Genomic DNA, 21,559 nt, shown 5'->3' with positions numbered 1-21,559 from the left:
GAATCTATTTGGTTAGAATTAGGAATAATAGAGGAGCGATTACACTACTGGTTGTATACTATAGTCTACCAAATAGTGGGAAGGAGATAGAGGAACAAATTTGCAGGCAAATTGCAGAAAAATGCAAGAACTGCAGAGTAGTGATAATGGGGGAGTTCAATAACCTTAAATAGACTGGGATAGTAACAGTATAAAGGACAAAGAGGGGGAGGAATTCCTGAAATGTATAGAAAATAACTTTTTTGATCAGTATGTTTCTAGCCCAATGAGGAAAGAAGCAGTGCAGGATCTAGTTCTGGGGAATGATGTGGGGCAAGTGGAGCATGTTTCAGTGGAGGAGCATTTGGGGAACAGTGATCACAATGTCATCAAATGTAGAGTAGTTACGGAAAAGAACAAAGAACATTCAGACGTGCAACTACCTAACTGGAGGAGGGCTAATTTCAGTGAGTTGAAGGTGTATTGGAATCAAAGATTGGCATGCAAAACAGTAAATGAGCAATGGGAGACCTTCGAAGAGGAGAAAGTTTGGGTACAGACTAGACACATTGCCACAGAGGGAAAGGAAGGGCATCTAAAGCTAGAGCTCCCTGGATGACTAAAGATATAGAGATTAAAATGAAACAGAAAAAGGAAGCTTATGACAAATGTCAGGATCATAATACATTCAAGAATCAAGTCGAATGCAGAAAGTTCAAAGGAGAACTGAAAAAGGAATTTAGAGGGACAAAGAGAGAGTATGAGAATAGATTAGTGATTAACATAAAAGGGAACCCAAAAGTCTTTTATAAACATATAAATAGTAAAAGAGTAGTCAGAGGAAGGGTGGGGCCGATTATGGACCAAAAAGGAGATCTTCTTGTGGAGGCAGAGGGCATGGCTGAGGAACTAAATGAATACTTTGCATCTGTCTTCATGAAAGAAATCTATCAAGAAGGAGATAGATAGATTTTGAGACACAGAAGGCATTAAGGGGTATGAAGAGAGAGCGGGAATATGGTATTGAGATAGAGGATCAGCCATGATCGTATTGAATGGCGGAGCAGGCTCAAAGGGCCTGCTCCTATTTTCTATGTTTCAATGTCACTGTAAAGGAGGAGGTAGTAGAGATATTGGATAGGAGAAAAATGGATAAATAGGAGGTACTTGGCAGTACTTAAAGTAGAAAAGTTATCTGGCCCGGATGGGACGCATCCTAGGTTGTTGAGGGAAGTAAGAGTGAGAATAGCAGAAGTCCTGGCCACGATCTTCCAATTCTCACTCGATATGGGAGTGGTGCCAGAGGACTGGAGGATTCCAAATGTTACACCCCTGTTCAAAAAAGGGGAGAGGGATAAACCTGGCAATTACAGGCCAGTCAGCCTAACGTCGGTGGTGGGGAAACTTTTCGAGACAATAAACCGGGACAAAATGAATTGGCACTTGAAAAAATATGGGTTAATAAATGAAAGCCAGCAAAGATTTTTCAAAGGCAAATCATGTTTGACGAACTTGATTGAGGTCTTTGATGAAGTAACGGAGAGGGTTGATGAGAGTAGTGCGGTTGATGTTGTGCATATAGATTTTCAAAAGGCATTTGATAAAGTACCACATAATGGACTTATTAGCAAAATTGAAGCCCATGGGATTAAAGGGGCAGTGGCAGCATGGATATGAAACTGGCTAATTGACAGAAAACAAACAGCAGTGGTGAACGGTTGTTTTTCAGACTGAAATGAACACTGGTGTTCCCCAGGGGTCGGTTTTAGGATTACTGCTCTTTTTGATATATATTAATGACCTGGATTTGGTTGTACAGGGCATATTTTCAAAATTTTCAGATGACACGGTACTCGGAAATGCAGTAAACGATAAGGAGGATAGTAATAGACTTCAGGAGGACTTAGACAGATTGGTGAAATGGGCAGACACATGGCAGATGAAATTTAACGCAGAGAAGTGTGAAGTGATACATTTTGGTAGGAAGAATGAGGAAAGGCAATATAAACTAAATAGTACAATTTTAAAGGGAGTACAGGAACAGAGAGACCTGGAGGCGTATGTACACAGATCTTTGAAGGTAGCAGAACAAGTTGAGAACGCTGTTAAACGGCATATGGGATCCTTCGCTTTATAAATAGAGGCATAAGAATACAAAAGCAAGAAAATTATGTCAAACCTTTATAAAACACTGGTTAGGCCCCAGCTGGAGTATTGTGTCCAATTCTGGATACCACACTTTAAGAAGGATTTCAAGGCTTACAGAGGGTACAGAAGAGATTTACTAGAATGGTACCAGGGATGAGGGACTTCAGTTACATGGAGAGTGTCCAGAAGCTGGGGTTGCTCTCCATAGAGCAGAGAAGGTTAAGAGGAGTTTTGATAGATGTGCTCAAAATCATGAAGGGTTTTGATAGAGTAAATAAGGAGAAACTGTTTCTAGTGGCAAAAAGGTCAGTAACCAGAGGACACAGATTTCAGGTAATTGTCAAAAGAACCAGAGGCAACATGAGGAAAACATTTTTTTACACAGCAAGTTCTTATGGTCTAGAATGCGTTGCCTGATAAGGGTTAGGAAGCAGATTCAATAGCAATCTTCAAAAGGGAATTGAATAAATCCTTGAAGGGAAAAAAATTTGCAGAGCTATGGGGAAAGATCAGGGGTGTGGGACTAATTGGATAGCTCTTCCAAAGAGCTGGCACAGGCAGGATGGACCGAATGGCCTCCTTCTGTGCTGTATCATTCTAGGATTCCAGGAAGTGCAAAGGGCGGCATCTTTTTGAGATTTCCTTCTCTCCTGTTGGGGAGGTACCTGGGGATACTTTTTAACCCCCAAGAACGAATGGGTTGGGTGTGGGTGGGAGGTTAAAACAACAGCTTTTTGGAGCAGGACTACATTGCGGCTCCACCTCACCCAGTTCTGGATTTAACCCAGGCAGGTTTGTCTGCGTGTGCACAGCAGACACCAGGAAGTCCCACCTCCACTTAAAGCCAGCTTAAAGGGCAATGAACCTCAATGGGATACTTGAGGTACTTACTATTTTGTATATTAGGAAATTAAAATGAATTTAACCTTACCTGTTCCGGTTTCCCATCACTTCCAATTCACGTCAGGTGAAAGCAGGTGGGAAGGCCCGGATCCATGAGGTGAGTGAGTGCCTTTATTGCACTGCTAGTGGGCCTGGAGGAGCAGGAGTGCTTCATCCAGGCCCAAAAAGCTCATCTGGCCGACAGGAACCCCATGATCTGCCGATCCTCCTGCCCACCCCACCACCCCGAAGGTGGACCCCCACACCTCCGACTCTTCACCCGACCTCCAAGTCCCATCCCATTCGATTTCCTCCCCAGCTCATCCAATCTCCTCCCCGGCCCCCGATCTTCTTCCCAGCCCTCCTATCTTCTGCCCGGCCCATCCAATCTCCATCCCCAGCCCATCCAATCTTCATCCCCAGCCCCTGATCTCCTTGCCGGCCCCTGATCCCTCCCTCCCTCCGATCGCCAGCTGTGGCCTGCGACCACAGGCCTTCCTGCCGGACAGCCAGCCAACCTGTCAGTCAGGCTGGCTGCCAGGCACGAAACCCAGAAGTAAAATGCGATCGCGACCTGCCAACTTACCTTCCGGGTTTCACGGCCGAAAATAATCCGCCCCACCCCACCCTGCTCCCTTCCCGGCTCGAAGTGAAAATTCTGCCCCTGGCCTCTGTGTGTTGCTTCCTCACTGAGATTGAGAACTGAGCAGTGTAATGATTGAACCTGCATCCTGCCCCCTCCTCCATTGTATTAGCACAGCATGCTAGTGCTCTCAATGTCTTGTATACCACTGCCCGCCTTCGTTATCTTTTACAGTGCCTTTAGTGGGATTCAGAACCTAGTTTAACAATAGTGTTTTTATCAGAAGAAAAATAAAATAAATAAAGATTCAGAACAATTTTATATTTTTTAATTAGAATTCAAGAAACTCCTTTCTCAGAACTTTGAACTGTCCTCACTCAGTTTTAAGTTACTGTATCAGAATTTTGCTGCAAGTTCCAGTGAAATAGCAATAAATTTTCTGTGTTTAATCTCAGTATAACTCCATCCTCAGCAAGGAGGAGACATTTATGGGGTAGATTTTAAATGGAATGAAATTCAGACAGGGTCTATAAAGGGTGGGTGATCTACTCCACCAGATCACCACCCAGACAGGTGATCCACTCCACCAGATCACCACCCAGACAGGTGATCCACTCCACCACATCACCACCCAGACAGGTGATCCACTCCACCACATCACCACCCAGATGGGTGATCCACTCCACCAGATTACCGCCGAGGCAGTGAAGTTGAGAATCTACCCCATGGTGCTTGAATAACAAGAAGAAAAACTCAGCAGATTAATTCTCTCTTTTCAGCTCTGTTTTGTGATTATTATAATCCTAATGATGAGTGCGAATGGCACTATGCACCTTGTGGGATTCCATGTATGAAAACGTGCCAAAATCCTGGTGGAGCATGCTCCAAAATTATCCCCAAGCTTGAAGGTAATATTTCTACTCATTCATTAATATGATAATTTAATTTATTATTTTATTAGATGTTTATTTACAAGCTAAAATTACATAATTTCAGAAATATTTTGTTTGTTCCAGTCAAGTGAACAAAATCCATTACAGACTTTAATTGTGAAGGAAAATCATCCAAAAGATCAACTGTTTCACACTGCCCTGAACAATTTATTGAAATAACAAGTAGTCCGCTTGATCAGTACTTCATCCACTAGCCTAAACATCCACCCACCTCTATCACTGGCTTACCGTGGCCGCAGCGTGTACTATTTACAGGATGCACTGCAGCAACTCACCAAGGCTTGTTCTGCAGCATTTCCCAAACCCACAACCCACTTCGCCTAGAAGGACAAAGGCAACAGATGCACAGGAACATCATCATCTCCAAGTTTGTTTTAAAGTCACATGCCATCCTGACTTGGATGTGTATTGCTGTTCCTTCGTGGTTGTTGGGTCAAAATCCTAGAACTCCCTAACTAACAGCATTGTGAGAGTACCTTCACATCATTGACTGCAGCGATTCAAGAAGAAAGTACAGCACCTTCTCAAGGGTAACTAGGGATGGGCAATAAATGGCAGCATTTCCGGCGATGCCCACTTCCTGAGAATTAATTTGAAGAAAAAGAAACTACACAGCAGATTACATCAACAGTTAACAGGGTTAGATGTAGGGCGACCACTGAACAGCTACAGCTAAATTACTCTGTGATTAGGAGTGAATAAATCCGGTGGAGAGAAAACATGAGCCATTCATTTATCAGGAGCTCACTGATGTGGAGCTGACTACTGTTAGAGAGTGAGCAGTAATCTAACACCATTGTCACATCCCATAGGCTGCTACCCAGACTGTCCTGATGATAAGCCGTTTTTGGATGAGGAAAGTATGCAATGTGTTGCACTGGATCACTGTTCCTGTCATATTAATGGGAAACACTATGAGCCAGGCCAGACTGTGCCAAGCACTCAGAACTGTGAATCATGGTAAGTTTTACCATAAACATTCCGACATTTTCTTATTAATGGAACAATTATTGCATTAATAAAGATTCTTTTCTTTTTGTGGGGGAGGAGGGAAGAGTTTATTTTGTTTTGGGTGCGGGACACTGATGTTGGACAATGGGGAACTTTCTACTTTCGGAACTCAGTATTAACAGGAAATGTTCCTAACTCAATATAGCATGGGTTAGAGACAGAGCAAACTTTCTTCTACTTCAACCGTGTGTCTTTTCCTGCCACTACTTGGTGAATGTTTTCTCCTTTGTGAAGCACCCTCTGATATTCATTACGTGACAGGTGTTATTTAATTCCAAGTTCTTATTGACTGTCTTATAGGATTGCCAACTCTGGTAGGAGGCATTCCTGGAAGTTTGATCGCGTGACATTCTGACCACAAGACGTGTGTGATCATATGACGTCTGTAACTTTAATTGGGCCGGAATTTACTGTAACCGTTTGTTAGACTTGCCCTTTCCATGAGCTTTTGTACTGAAAGTTGCTTTTAGGGATCCAAACGGGCATTTGGGACCGATGTGAACAGGGCAAGCAACTATGTATCTCCTTAGCCAATCAGATTGAAGAATTGTTAATGAACAGCGCAGAGTCTGAACCAGGAAGCGTAAGTTCGAATAGTGAATTCAATGTCAAGTCAGGGACAGAAAGCAAAATAAAGAGATGGAAATAAAGATTGGTTTAAGAGAGACAGAAAAAGAGACAGAAAAAGGAAAAGTAAAAAGAATGTATTTACATTTTAAAAAAAATCTCCAACAGCAATTAAAAGCTGAAGGAATGAGAATCCACACTTGTAAAAGTTAATTTTCAGTGCCAGAGAGGTTGTTTGGCAGTAATTAAGACTTATCACGCCGTTAAAAAGGATACTTAGACTGAAAAGGACAAGCCCTAACTTTCTGTGGTGATTGTAAACAATTTTACAACACCATGTTATAGTCCAACAATTTTATTTTTAATTCCACAAGCTTTCGGAGGCTTCCTCCTTCCTCAGGTGGTGAAGGAAGGAGGAAGCCTCCGAAAGCTTGTGGAATTAAAAATAAAATTGTTGGACTATAACTTGGTGTTGTAAAATTGTTTACAATTGTCAACCCCAGTCCATCACCGGCATCTCCACATCATTTCTGTGGTGAGTTTAGTTCATTTCTACCATGCAAATACAGGAACTTCACGCTGTCCAATATATTTGAATGGTGAGTCAGACAGCGAGATGCCGTTTTCGCGAAAGCGAGGGTGGAACAGCGCATCTTGGACAGCAACTTCTGGATTTTTGCGTTTAACTGCGCATCTGCCCTCGCCTGAAGTTGCTGTGCAATTTGCACATGAATAATGGTGAGCACTGTTAGCCTCACTGTTACTTTGACAGTAAATTCTGGCCCATTGTATTCACCTTATAAAGGTTGGGTCCCCTTTAGTTGAGTATCTTTGTTCGTAGGTTTGTGCCAGCATCTGTTGTGTGAGAAGTTCTGAGAATCAGGAGGCCGCCCCTGAGCAGGCAAAGAAGGAAAACCAAGGGTGGGGAAGAGGGGAAACCAAAGGTGGTGGGAACTTTGACTGGGTGGGATTAACTCACTGCAATTGCTCCGATAAATAATAGTAATACCGGTAACACTCAGAATCCCTTCCGAGCCAACAGTAATACAATAACTTACTGATAGTCTATATGTACCTAGTAGTATGATATTCATCTGATTTCCACTGCAGCCCAATTTCCACTGCACTGCACAAGATGTGGTCAAACTTCCCAGTTGAAGCTACTTTTAATAGGTCCGATCTCTCTCCCTATCATCTTGGCCTCTGGTTTGGACTCAGGTTCACCACATTGCTACTGCAGTTCCCTGCTCTGCAGAAAATGCTGGTCTCCAAGCCCACTACATTCCCCAGTCTCCCTCTCTTCCCCCCACAACATGAGCCCTAATTCCTCCTGAACCCCAATCCCCAGTATCCCTGTCTCCACGACCCTCCCATCTCCTGACCCCCATTCTCCAGTCTCCCTTCCACCTCCGATCCCCATTCGCCAGGCTCCCTCTCTCCCTGACCACCCATCCCCAACTGACATTCCCCAGTCTCCCTCTATTCCCCAAAGCTACCATCCCCGATTCCCCCTTCAGTCACCCTCTCTCCCCGCGACTATTGATTGTTCCCAGCACACCATCTGGTCCTGGTTCTCTGTGGGGGTGGAACGTGATGTCATCGAGTAGCAGGTTTCTCTGTGGCGGTGGAACATGATGTCATCAAGTAGCAGGTTTCTCTGTGGTGGTGGAACATGATGTCATCGAGTAGCAGGTTTCTCTGTGACGGTGGGACGTGATGTCACCGAGCAGGTGGTTTCTCTGTGGTGATGGGATGTGATGTCACCGAGCAGGTGGTTTCACTGTGGTGATGGGATGTGATGTCACCAAGCAGGTGGTTTCTCTATGGCGGTGGGACGTGATGTCACCGAGCAGGTGGTTTATTCTGTGACGGTGGGTTGTGATGTCACTGAGCAGGTGGTTTCTCTGTGACGGTGGGACGTGATGTCACCGAGCAGGTGGTTTATTCTGTGACGGTGGGACGTGATGTCACCGAGCAGGTGGTTTCTCTATGACGGTGGGACGTGATGTCACCGAGCAGGTGGTTTCTCTGTGGCGGTGGGACGTGATGTCATCGAGCAGGTGGTTTCTCTGTAGCGGTGGGACGTGATGTCACCGAGCAGGTGGTTTATTCTGTGGCGGTGGGACGTGATGTCATCGAGCAGGTGGTTTCTCTGTGGCGGTGGGACGTGATGTCACCGAGCAGGTGGTTTCTCTGTGATGGTGGGACGTGATGTCACCGAGCAGGTGGTTTATTCTGTGACGGTGGGATGTGATGTCACCGAGCAGGTGGTTTCTCTGTGACGGTGGGACGTGATGTCACCGAGCAGGTGGTTTCTCTGTGATGGTGGGATGTGATGTCACCGAGCAGGTGGTTTATTCTGTGACGGTGGGATGTGATGTCACCGAGCAGGTGGTTTCTCTGTGACGGTGGGATGTGCTGTCACCGAGCAGGTGGTTTATTCTGTGACGGTGGGACGTGATGTCACCGAGCAGGTGGTTTATTCTGTGACGGTGGGACGTGATGTCACCGAGCAGGTGGTTTCTCTGTGACGGTGGGACGTGATGTCACCGAGCAGGTGGTTTATTCTGTGACGGTGGGATGTGATGTCACCGAGCAGGTGGTTTCTCTGTGGTAGTGGGATGTGATGTCACCGAGCAGGTGGTTTCTCTGTGACGGTGGGACGTGATGTCACCGAGCAGGTGGTTTCTCTGTGACGGTGGGATGTGATGTCACCGAGCAGGTGGTTTCTCTGTGACGGTGGGACGTGATGTCATCGAGCAGGTGGTTTATTCTGTGACGGTGGGACGTGATGTCACCGAGCAGGTGGTTTCTCTGTGACGGTGGGACGTGATGTCACCGAGCAGGTGGTTTCTCTGTGACGGTGGGACGTGATGTCACCGAGCAGGTGGTTTCGCTGTGACGGTGGGACGTGATGTCACCGAGCAGGTGGTTTCTCTGTGGTAGTGGGACGTGATGTCACCGAGCAGGTGGTTTCTCTTTGACGGTGGGACGTGATGTCACCGAGCAGGTGGTTTATTCTGTGACGGTGGGATGTGATGTCACCGAGCAGGTGGTTTCTCTGTGACGGTGGGATGTGATGTCACCGAGCAGGTGGTTTCTCTGTGACGGTGGGACGTGATGTCACCGAGCAGGTGGTTTCTCTGTGACGGTGGGACGTGATGTCACCGAGCAGGTGGTTTCTCTGTGGCGGTGGGACGTGATGTCACCGAGCAGGTGGTTTCTCTGTGGTGGTGGGACGTGATGTCACCGAGCAGGTGGTTTCTCTGTGACGGTGGGTTGTGATGTCACCGAGCAGGTGGTTTCTCTGTGACGGTGGGATGTGATGTCACCGAGCAGGTGGTTTATTCTGTGACGGTGGGATGTGATGTCACCGAGCAGGTGGTTTCTCTGTGGTGGTGGGTTGTGATGTCACCGAGCAGGTGGTTTCTCTGTGACGGTGGGATGTGATGTCACCGAGCAGGTGGTTTCTCTGTGACGGTGGGATGTGATGTCACCGAGCAGGTGGTTTCTCTGTGACGGTGGGATGTGATGTCACCGAGCAGGTGGTTTCTCTGTGACGGTGGGATGTGATGTCACCGAGCAGGTGGTTTCTCTGTGACGGTGGGATGTGATGTCACCGAGCAGGTGGTTTCTCTGTGACGGTGGGATGTGATGTCACCGAGCAGGTGGTTTCTCTGTGGTGGTGGGTTGTGATGTCACCGAGCAGGTGGTTTCTCTGTGACGGTGGGTTGTGATGTCACCGAGCAGGTGGTTTCTCTGTGACGGTGGGACGTGATGTCACCGAGCAGGTGGTTTCTCTGTGACGGTGGGATGTGATGTCACCGAGCAGGTGGTTTCTCTGTGGCGGTGGGACGTGATGTCACCGAGCAGGTGGTTTCTTTGTGACGGTGGGACGTGATGTCACCGAGCAGGTGGTTTCTCTGTGGCGGTGGGATGTGATGTCACCGAGCAGGTGGTTTCTCTGTGGCGGTGGGACGTGATGTCACCGAGCAGGTGGTTTCTCTGTGACGGTGGGATGTGATGTCACTGAGCAGGTGGTTTCTCTGTGGCGGTGGGATGTGATGTCACCGAGCAGGTGGTTTCTCTGTGACGGTGGGATGTGATGTCACCGAGCAGGTGGTTTCTCTGTGACGGTGGGACGTGATGTCACCGAGCAGGTGGTTTCTCTGTGGCGGTGGGACGTGATGTCACCGAGCAGGTGGTTTCTCTGTGATATTACATCAGCTGTCAGAAAGAGTCTGTGATACAGGACACTATGAATGAAAAATTCAGCACTGTAAAGCATTGGGTGTATAAACAGTTACTATATATCATATACCAATCTCACAGCCCTGTACATATTATGTGGAAATCACACAATTGTGTAAAGTATAGATCTGTGCATCTGATTTTTCCACTACAATAGATAATGGAATTATGCTTTACATAAAATGTTAATTTTGGCAAGCTCTATGGTGAAGTTGGTCAGTGCCCTGGGTTATCAACTCAAAGGTTAGTAGTTCAAGGCCACTCAACAGTCGTCTTTTAACAGGCTTGATGGGCCAATAACCTGTTCTTATTCCATCCTTTCTTCTGTTTCCATGACAAAATTTTCAGCTATAACAAGAGAACTGAAGTCATTATAAAAAGAACAGTTCACTCCACCATTCGCGGCTGTGCCTTCAGCTGCCCAGGCCCTAAGTTCTGGAAATCACTCCATAAACCTCTCCGTCTCTCTACCTCTCTTTCTTCCTTTAAGATGCTTCTTAAAACCCATCTCTTTGACCAAGCTTTTGGTTACCTGTCCTAATACCTGCTTATGTGGCTCAGTGTCAAATTTTGTTTGATAATTGCTCCTGTGAAGCATCTTGGGATGTTTTACTACGTTAAAGGTGCTATACAAATGCAAGTTGTTGTTGTTGATTTATTGTATGTTATTAAACTAATGTACTCCAAGGAAAGTGAAAATAAGTCACTGATATACTGTGTTAATTTTTTTAGCAAGTGTATAAACAGCGAAGCACATTGCATCTATGACAAATCAGGTAGGTTCATTCTACATCATGTACTCTTCTTAGATATTTAATTCTTTTATAAATAAGTCATTTGATAGAATATTGTTGATGTCATTGTTATTATTTTTCCTTCTCAGAGTGCACCTGCGTTTATGATGGGAAAACCTTCCATGAAGGTGACGTTATCTACCACACGATGGATGGCATTGGAGGGTGCATCAAAGCAACATGCGGTGTGAATGGAACAATAAGCAGAAAAGTCTACCCATGCACTCCTAAGACATCCACAGTCCCCAGTACAACACTAGCCTTCGAAACAACAATTGCAACCACGACATCTAGCACTTCAATTTCTACCACAACTGAAAGTACAACAAAACAAAGTAAAATAACACTGACTTCTTCCTCACCAACAACAGCAGTCACCGCCACAACTTCTAGTTCAACTGAAACAGTCTCTCTCACTGCTACAACTACTCTTGAGACTAGCAAGGCAGCAACAACTCCATCCATCACACTGAGCACAACAACTGCAACAACCACTGAAGTTACGTCAGAACGAAGCCAACCAACATCGACCACTTCCTCACCAATAACAACAGTCCCCCCCACAACTTCTATTCCAACTAAAACAGTCTCTGTCACTGCTACAACTACTGCTGAGACAACACCATTGAAGACTAGCACAGTAACAACAACTCCAAGCTCTACGCTAAGCACAACAACTGCAACAACCACTGAAGTTACGTCAGAACGAAGCCAACCAACATCGACCACTTCCTCACCAATAACAACAGTCACCCCCACAACTTCTATTCCAACTAAAACAGTTCCTGTCACTGCTACAATTACTGCTGAGACAACACCATTGAAGACTAGCACAGTAACAACAACTCCAAGCACTACATTAAGCACAACAACTACAAAAACCACTGAAGTTACGTCAGAACGAAGCCAACCAACATCGACTACTCCCTCACCAATAACAACAGTCACCCCCACAACAACTATTCCAACTAAAACAGTTCCTGTCACTGCTACAACTACTGCTGAGACAACACCATTGAAGACTAGCACAGTAACAACAACTCCAAGCACTACACTAAGCACAACAACTACAACAACCACTGAAGTTACATCAGAACGAAGCCAACCAACATCGACTACTCCCTCACCAATAACAACAGTCACCCCCACAACAACTATTCCAACTAAAACAGTTTCTGTCACTGCTACAACTACTGCTGAATCAGCACCATTGAAGACTAGCACGTTAAAAACAACTCCAAGCACTACACTAAGCACAACAACGACAACAACCACTGAAGTTACATCAGAACGAAGCCAACCAACATCGACCACTTCCTCACCAATAACAACAGTCCCCCCCACATCTTCTATTCCAACTAAAACAGTCTCTGTCACTGCTACAACTACTGCTGAGACAACACCATTGAAGACTAGCACGGTAACAACAACTCCAAGCTCTACGCTAAGCACAACAACTACAACAACCACTGAAGTTACGTCAGAACGAAGCCAACCAACATCGACCACTTCCTCACCAATAACAACAGTCACCCCCACAACTTCTATTCCAACTAAAACAGTCTCTGTCACTGCTACAACTACTGCTGAGACAACACCATTGAAGACGAGCACAGTAACAACAACTCCAAGCACTACATTAAGCACAACAACTACAAAAACCACTGAAGTTACGTCAGAACGAAGCCAACCAACATCGACTACTCCCTCACCAATAACAACAGTCACCCCCACAACAACTATTCCAACTAAAACAGTTTCTGTCACTGCTACAACTACTGCTGAGACAACACCATTGAAGACTAGCACCGTAAAAACAACTCCAAGCACTACACTAAGCACAACAACGACAACAACCACTGAAGTTACGTCAGAACGAAGCCAACCAACATCGACCACTTCCTCACCAATAACAACAGTCACCCCCACAACAACTATTCCAACTAAAACAGTTCCTGTCACTGCTACAACTACTGCTGAGACAACACCATTGAAGACTAGCACAGTAACAACAACTCCAAGCACCACATTAAGCACAACAACTACAACAACCACTGAAGTTACGTCAGAACGAAGCCAACCAACATCGACCACTTCCTCACCAATAACAACAGTCACCCCCACAACTTCTATTCCAACTAAAACAGTCTCTGTCACTGCTACAACTACTGCTGAGACAACACCATTGAAGACTAGCACGGTAAAAACAACTCCAAGCACTACATTAAGCACAACAACTACAACAACCACTGAAGTTACGTCAGAACGAAGCCAACCAACATCGACCACTTCCTCACCAATAACAACAGTCACCCCCACAACTTCTATTCCAACTAAAACAGTTTCTGTCACTGCTACAACTACTGCTGAATCAGCACCATTGAAGACTAGCACAGTAACAACTCCAAGCACTACACTAAGCACAACAACGACAACAACCACTGAAGTTACGTCAGAACGAAGCCAACCAACATCGACTACTCCCTCACCAATAACAACAGTCACCCCCACAACAACTATTCCAACTAAAACAGTCTCTGTCACTGCTACAACTACTGCTGAGGCAACACCATTGAAGACTAGCACGGTAAAAACAACTCCAAGCACCACATTAAGCACAACAACTACAACAACCACTGAAGTTACGTCAGAACGAAGCCAACCAACATCGACCACTTCCTCACCAATAACAACAGTCACCCCCACAACTTCTATTCCAACTAAAACAGTTTCTGTCACTGCTACAACTACTGCTGAATCAGCACCATTGAAGACTAGCACAGTAACAACTCCAAGCACTACACTAAGCACAACAACGACAACAACCACTGAAGTTACGTCAGAACGAAGCCAACCAACATCGACTACTCCCTCACCAATAACAACAGTCACCCCCACAACAACTATTCCAACTAAAACAGTCTCTGTCACTGCTACAACTACTGCTGAGACAACACCATTGAAGACTAGCACCGTAAAAACAACTCCAAGCACTACACTAAGCACAACAACTACTGAAATGACATCGGAACGAAGCCAACCAACATCAACCACTTCCTCACCAATAACAACAGTCACCCCCACAACTTCTATTCCAACTAAAACAGTCTCTGTCACTGCTACAACTACTGCTGAATCAGCACCATTGAAGACTAGCACAGTAACAACTCCAAGCACTACACTAAGCACAACAACTACAACAACCACTGAAGTTACATCAGAACGAAGCCAACCAACATCGACTACTCCCTCACCAATAACAACAGTCACCCCCACAACAACTATTCCAACTAAAACAGTTTCTGTCACTGCTACAACTACTGCTGAATCAGCACCATTGAAGACTAGCACAGTAACAACAACTCCAAGCACTACACTAAGCACAACAACTACAACAACCACTGAAGTTACATCAGAACGAAGCCAACCACCATCGACTACTCCCTCACCAATAACAACAGTCACCCCCACAACAACTATTCCAACTAAAACAGTTTCTGTCACTGCTACAACTACTGCTGAATCAGCACCATTGAAGACTAGCACGTTAAAAACAACTCCAAGCACTACACTAAGCACAACAACGACAACAACCACTGAAGTTACATCAGAACGAAGCCAACCACCATCGACTACTCCCTCACCAATAACAACAGTCACCCCCACAACAACTATTCCAACTAAAACAGTTTCTGTCACTGCTACAACTACTGCTGAGACAACACCATTGAAGACTAGCACGGTAACAACTCCAAGCACTACATTAAGCACAACAACTACTGAAATGACATCGGAACGAAGCCAACCAACATCAACTACTTCCTTGCCAACAACAATTTGCTCCTGCAAAGTAAATGGGCAAATACTGTCACCTGGTAAGTATGTTAGTAATTAAAATTCGCTGTATGAACTACTTTAAACAGGTGATTTAAAATCTTTCATTTTCACTGAGCTCATTTAGAAAATTACTTCCTGATCCTTCCAAATGAATGTAGCTGTTTATTATGGTTTTCCTCCTTTCTATCTGTTTTGGTTCTCTCTCTGTTGCACGGTATTCCTCAGCCAAAGCACCCATTGAAGATTTTTCTATGCTATGTTCCAGCCAACTTCAGGAATATATGCAAGAGTTCTCCAGATGAACCAACCGGCATCTTTTGTTTTGTAGTTGTTGTGCTTTCGTTTTCTATCTGGAACATCCATCTGGATGTGCCTCCCACATACAGTGTGACCAGATATCAGAATCTTGCTCAGTGTGTTGCCCTGTGCGGAGGTCTGCGCCTCTCTTCTTTGCCCTCTGTTGCATTTGTCCACGGAAACAATGCATTGACGATCAGCAAAGTTAGTGTGTTGACAGTGTACATTTCTGAAAGTCCGTGTCCATCGTGTACTGTAGCTTGTTGGTGCTGGTACTCGCCTAACAACCCAGACGTTGTCCCGCTCCCATTGCCCCTGTGCTCACTGACCTACATTGGCTCCCAGTGCCCAAATTCCCAGTGCATCAAATTTAAAATTCTCTTCCTCCTGTTAAAATCCTTTCATGGCCTCACCTCTCCCTATCTCTGTAAGTTTATCCAGCCCTACAACCCTCCAAAAACTCCTCGTTCCTCCAACTGTGTCCTTGTGCATTCTACCTCACTTCGGCCTACCTTTGGCAGCCATGCCTTCACCTGCCTGGGCCCTACTCTGGAATTCACTCCCGAAACAATTCCACCTGTCCCCACATCCCTCCACTTCTTTAAGACCCTTCTTAAAACCCACCTCTTTGACTAAGTTTTTTGTCACCCCTTCCTAATATCTCCCTCTTTGGCTTGGTGTCAAATTTTGTCTGATTACGCTTCCATGAAGTGACTTGGGATGTTCCTCGAAATTAAAAGCACCATATAAATACTTGTTTGTTTGTTGTTCCGAATTTCAGCATGGCAAGTTGGAAAAATAAATGAAGTAAATCTAGTAATTTTCAGGATCAGACCATAAAAATTACCATGAAAGTTGTCAGATTGTTGTGAAAATCCAAGTGGTCTCAGGGAAAGGAACCTGCCAGCTCAAGCTTGTCTAGCCTGGACATGATTCTGGTCCAACGATTTGTGGGTGAATCTTAATGACTTCTGAAGTGGTCAAAAAATCACAACAAAACAAAACCGTACGAGAATTGGCCAGCTCAAAACTGGGCATCCATGAGGCGCTGTGGGACATCAGCAGCAGCAGAATTGCATTCCAGCACAATCTGTAACCTCATAGCCTGGCATATTCCTCACTCTACCATTACCAACAAGCCAGGGGATGAACCCTGGTTCAATGAGTAGAAGAGCATGCCAGGAGCAGCACCAGGTGTAACTAAAAATGAGGTGCCAACTTGGTGAAGCAACACAGGACTACATGCATGCTAAACAGCAGAAGCAACATGCTATAGACAGAGCTAAGCGATTCCACAACCAACGGATCAGATCAAAGCTCTGCAGTCCTGCCACATCCAGTCGTGAATGGTGGTAGACAATTAAACAACTAACAGGAGGAGGCGGCTCTGTGAACATCCCCATCCTCAATGATGGTGGAGCATATGAGTGCAAAAAACAAGGCTGAAGCGTTTGCAACCATCTTCAGCCAAAGGTGCTGAGTGGATGATCCATCTCGGGCTCCTCCCGATATCCCCACAATCACAGAAACCAGTCTTCAGCCAATTCGATTCACTCCACATGATATCAAGAAATGGCTGAGTGCACTGGATACAGCAAAGGCTATGGGCCCCGACAGCATCCCGGCTGTAGTGCTGAAGACTTGTGCTCCAGAACTAGCCGCGCCTCTAGCCAAGCTGTTTTAATACAGCTACAACACTGGCATCTACCCGACAATGTGGAAAATTGCCCAGGTATGTCCTGTCCACAAAAAGCAGGACAAATCCAATCCGGCTAATTACTGCCCCATCAGTCTACTCTCAATAATCAGCAAAGTGATGGAAGGTGTCGTCGACAGTGCTATCAAGCGGCACATACCAATAACCTGCTCACCGATGCTCAGTCGGCTCCAGACCTTATTACAGCCTTGGTCCAAACATGGACAAAAGAGCTGAATTCCAGAGGTGAGGTGAGAGTGACTGCCCTTGACATCAAGGCAGCGTTTGACCGAGTGTGGCACCAAGGAGCCCTAGTAAAATTGAAGTCAATGGGAAGCAGGGGGAAAACTCTTCAGTGGCTGGAGTCAAACCCAGCACAAAGGAAGATGGTAGTGGTTGTTGGAGGCCAATCATCTCAGCCACAGGACATTGCTGCAGGAGTTCCTCAGGGCAGTGTCCCAGGCCCAACCATCTTCAGCTGCTTCATCAATGACCTTCCCTCCATCATAAAGTCAGAAATGGGGATGTTCGCTGATGATTGCAGTTTTCAGTTCCATTCGCAACCCCTCAGATAATGAAGCAGTCTGAGCCCGCATGCAGCAAGACCTGGACAACATCCAGGCTTGGGCTCATAAGTGGCAAGTAATATTCACGCCAGAAAAGTGCCAGGCAATGACCATCTCCAACAAGAGAGAGCCTAACCACTTCCCCTTGACATTCAACAGCATTCCCATCGCCCAATCCCCCACCATCAACATCCTGGGGGTCACCATTGACCAGAAATTTAACTGGACAAGCCACATAAATAATGTGGCTACAAAAGCAGGTTAGAGGCTGGGTATTCTGTGACGAATGACTCATCTCCTGTCTCCCCAAAGCCTTTCCACCATCAACAAGGCACAAGTCAGGATTGTGATGGAATACTCTCCACTTGCCTGGATGAGTGCAGCTCCAACAACACTCAAGAAGCTTGACACCATTCAGGACAAAGCAACCCACTTGATTGGCACCCCATCCACCACCCTAAACATTCACTCCCTTCACCACTGGCGCACCGTGGCTACAGTATGTACCATCTACAGGATGCACTGCAGCAACTCGCCAAGGCGTCTTCGACAGCATCTCCCAAACCCACGACCTCCACCACCGAGAAGGACAAGAGCAGCAGGCACATGGGAACAACAGCACCTGCACGTTCCCCTCCAAGTCACACACCATCCCAACTTGGAAATATATCGCCGTTCCTTCATCGTCACTGGGTCAAAATCCTTGAACTCTATACCTAACAGCATTGTGCGAGAACCTTCTCCACACGGACTGCAGCGGTTCAAGAAGGCAGCTCACCACCACCTTCTCAAGGGCAATTAGGGATGGGCAATAAATGCTGGCCTTGCCAGCGACGCCCACATCCCATGAATGAATGAAAAAAAAGGACAAGACTCAGGCAATCCCTGTAAAGTCCTCATTGATATCTGGGGTCTGCTTAGAAGATATGTCCCACAGACTCGTCAAGTAATAGCCTGACATAGTCACTTCTTTCAGCCAACTTCCCAGCATAGACCCACCAGATTTGGGTGTATAGTCATATATTGTCAGGTGCTGAACATTGACTGGATCCCAAGAGGTCTCATGGCTTCAGGTCAAACCAGATCAAGGAAACCTCCTGCTGATTGCCACCTATTACCCATCATCTCAACTAACATAACAGTACTTCTCCATGTTGAACATCATTTGGAGGGAGCACTAAGTGAAGCAAATGCACAGGATGTACTCTGGATGGGAATTTCAGCATCAACCATCATGTAGCAGTGTCTCAATGGTACCATCTCTGACCGAACTGGTCAAGTCCTGAAGGACATAGCTGCCAGGTTGGGCCTGCATCAGATGGTGAGGGGAACAACATGACCTCAGCAACCTACCTGTTACAGACACATCTGTCCATGATAGCATTTGTAGGAGTGAACACTTTGTGAAGACAAAGTACCATATTCACAATGACGATACTTTCCATTGTGCAGTGTAGAAGTACCACCATGTTGAGTGACATAGAATAGGACAGATCAAACATCTATGTGGTGCTGTGGGCCGTGAGCAGCAACAGAATTGTTTACCTTCACAGTATGTAAACACATCCCTCACACCCCCATCCCTGTCAAGCTGCGGGATCAAGGCTGGTTGAATGGGGCCTGTCGAAGGGTGTTCTGGGAGCAGCGCTAAGCATACTTTAGAATTAGGCACCAACCTACTGAAGCTACAACAGAGAGGTACCTTTACGCTAAAAACCACATCAGCAGGTTATAGACAGTGCTCAATAATCGGACAGTCAAAGGTCAGATCATAGATCCATAGCCGTATTACGTCCAGTCAAGAATGATAATGGACTTTCAGGCAACAAAAGGGGAAGAAGGCTCATTTTAGTGTTTTGTTTTTATGGACCATCAGTACCACACCCTTTTACCCTGTATTTCTGTCACCTGCTGCAATGCCTTGACATCTCATGTTATCAAGCCATTTCTTCAGACGTATGCAAGAGAGTCTGGTGACTTTAATGAGAATACACGGTCTTGTGGGGCCATTTGAGGAGGGCATCTTATCAACACAGGTAGGATTAGAAACTTGCCTGCTGAGGTAAAGTGAGAGCACACAACTTAAAAGGAACAATGTATGGTCTCGAAATGATTACTGCCAATGCAAGTGGGCGAATGCTTGTTCACCTCATCGGATATTCGTCTGCCTGCATTTCGAAAGGAGGCAACAACGCAGTCAAAAGATTAACAGCAGTATTAAATGAGCAGATGTAAGAATGTCATATGAGCCCATGAAAAAATTAAGTGCTAATATCAATCATAATTTCCATGCCAGACGCCATACTCCTTGGGGTCTAACATGCTTAAATTGTAACCGTACCGCCTTGTTCTTACTGCTTAATTCTCTTCAATGAAATGCAGTCGTCTATATTGATAAATATAATATCTGAATTAAGAATTGCAATTTGATGCATTAATCACAATTTTCATTGCTTTTGCTTCCAGGGCAGGCGATAGTGAGTTCTGCAGGTAAATCGGGCTTCTGTAATTTCACTCTATGTACTGAGAGTTGTCAAATTTTCAACTACACGGGAAAATGTCAAACCACGACAGCACCCACCACTACGGCCAGCACACCCGAATCTACAACAACAGTAACAATAACTCCCAGCTCAACAGCAACAACAACCTGTTCCTGCAAAACCAATGGACAAATACTGTCACCTGGTAAGTGTATCAGCTATTAACAATCTGATGCAATCACAAGTCAATACAAGATACTTGGAAGCAATGCCTAATATGAATCACTATTGAATACATAATTGAATCTGATCATTGAAGTGTAGTTCCAATCCTTTCCATAACATGGTTTTAAGAGAAGTGGATGTTTTGGGAAAACACTCGGTCAAAGTTCAGCGAATGATTTCCATTGAAACTATTGATCCCTACATTTCCCATGGAGGGCCACTACATGCATTTGGGAGCAGCACAGGCTGACCTGTTATAAATCGTTCTCGTCCTGCTATTCCCATTTGTGAGGAAATCCTCCAGCTTTCACTTTCACGTGACAGGAGCAGAAAGCCACAGATTTCCACCCAAGTTGCTGAGCTCTGCTTTTTAACCCGTGTCCTATTGAAATACAGGAACCAGACCTGGTATTAATAGGGAGGAGTCAAGGCAACTCCAGAATATAACGTGCCTGCCTGAAATTGGCATTTGCAGCAAAGTCAAGAACCTCTTACAAAGAGATTATATTTATTAGACAACTTTGTAACTATTGAGCTTCTTCAGCTAATTCCTCTGCTTCATTCACTCACCTCACACAAACAGCTGTAGCTTGTTGTGACATTCAACCTCTCCATGTGTTCGACTGGGCAGAGAAATTATTTTGATTGTACAAGGATGACATCAGTTTCAGTCTGGGCCGCTGAATTATTCTGCTTTTTGCTTATTTTTATGTTTTGTATTTATGGTTCCTCTGTACCACACCATTTACCCAGTATGTCAGTCACCTGCTGCGTTGTCCTGACATCTCACATTTTCACGCTATGTCTTGAGATCTATGCAAGAGTTGCTCCTGTAACTTTAATGGAAATCCACAGTATGGTGGGGCAATTTAAGGAGGGCCACTTGTCAACACAGGTGGGATTTGAAACTTGTACGTTGAGGAAAACTGAGAGCACACAACTCAAAAGAAAGTCTGCATGGTCTCAAAATTATTACTGCCAGTACAAGCGGGCCAATGTTTATTGACCAGATTGGACATTCTTCTGTGTGCATTTCTAAAGGAGGCAGAAACCCAATCAAAAGATTAACAGCAGCATTAAAATAGCAGATGTAAGAATGTCATACGAGTCCATGAAACAATTAAGTGCTAATATCAATCATAATTTCCAAGCCCGACGCCATATTCCTTGGGGTCCAAAGTGCTTGAATTGTAACCGTACCGCCTTGTTCTTAGTATTTCAATCTCTTTAATGAGGCGCAGTCATCTATATTGATAAATATAATATCTGAATTAAATAGTGCAATTT

The 21,559-nt window shown here is 45.2% G+C and overlaps 1 protein-coding gene across 1 annotated transcript in view; it reads left to right on the top strand.

Moving 5' to 3' along the window:
* The window catches only part of LOC137307997 (mucin-2-like), an 81,387-nt gene extending 75,476 nt beyond the window's left edge, over positions 1–5,911 (top strand). Inside the window, exons 25-27 of the mRNA XM_067976967.1 lie at positions 4,372–4,500; positions 5,358–5,505; positions 5,857–5,911. Of these exons, the coding sequence (XP_067833068.1) occupies positions 4,372–4,500; positions 5,358–5,505; positions 5,857–5,911 (332 nt within the window). The remainder of the gene's footprint in view (positions 1–4,371; positions 4,501–5,357; positions 5,506–5,856) is intronic.
* The last annotated feature ends 15,648 nt before the right edge of the window (positions 5,912–21,559 follow it).

The sequence above is a fragment of the Heptranchias perlo genome, unplaced genomic scaffold, assembly GCF_035084215.1.
Source record: "Heptranchias perlo isolate sHepPer1 unplaced genomic scaffold, sHepPer1.hap1 HAP1_SCAFFOLD_117, whole genome shotgun sequence".
Lineage (NCBI taxonomy): Eukaryota > Metazoa > Chordata > Chondrichthyes > Hexanchiformes > Hexanchidae > Heptranchias > Heptranchias perlo.
The sequence above is the reverse complement of the archived record's forward strand: the minus strand, read 5'-3'. Positions and strand labels throughout refer to the sequence as shown.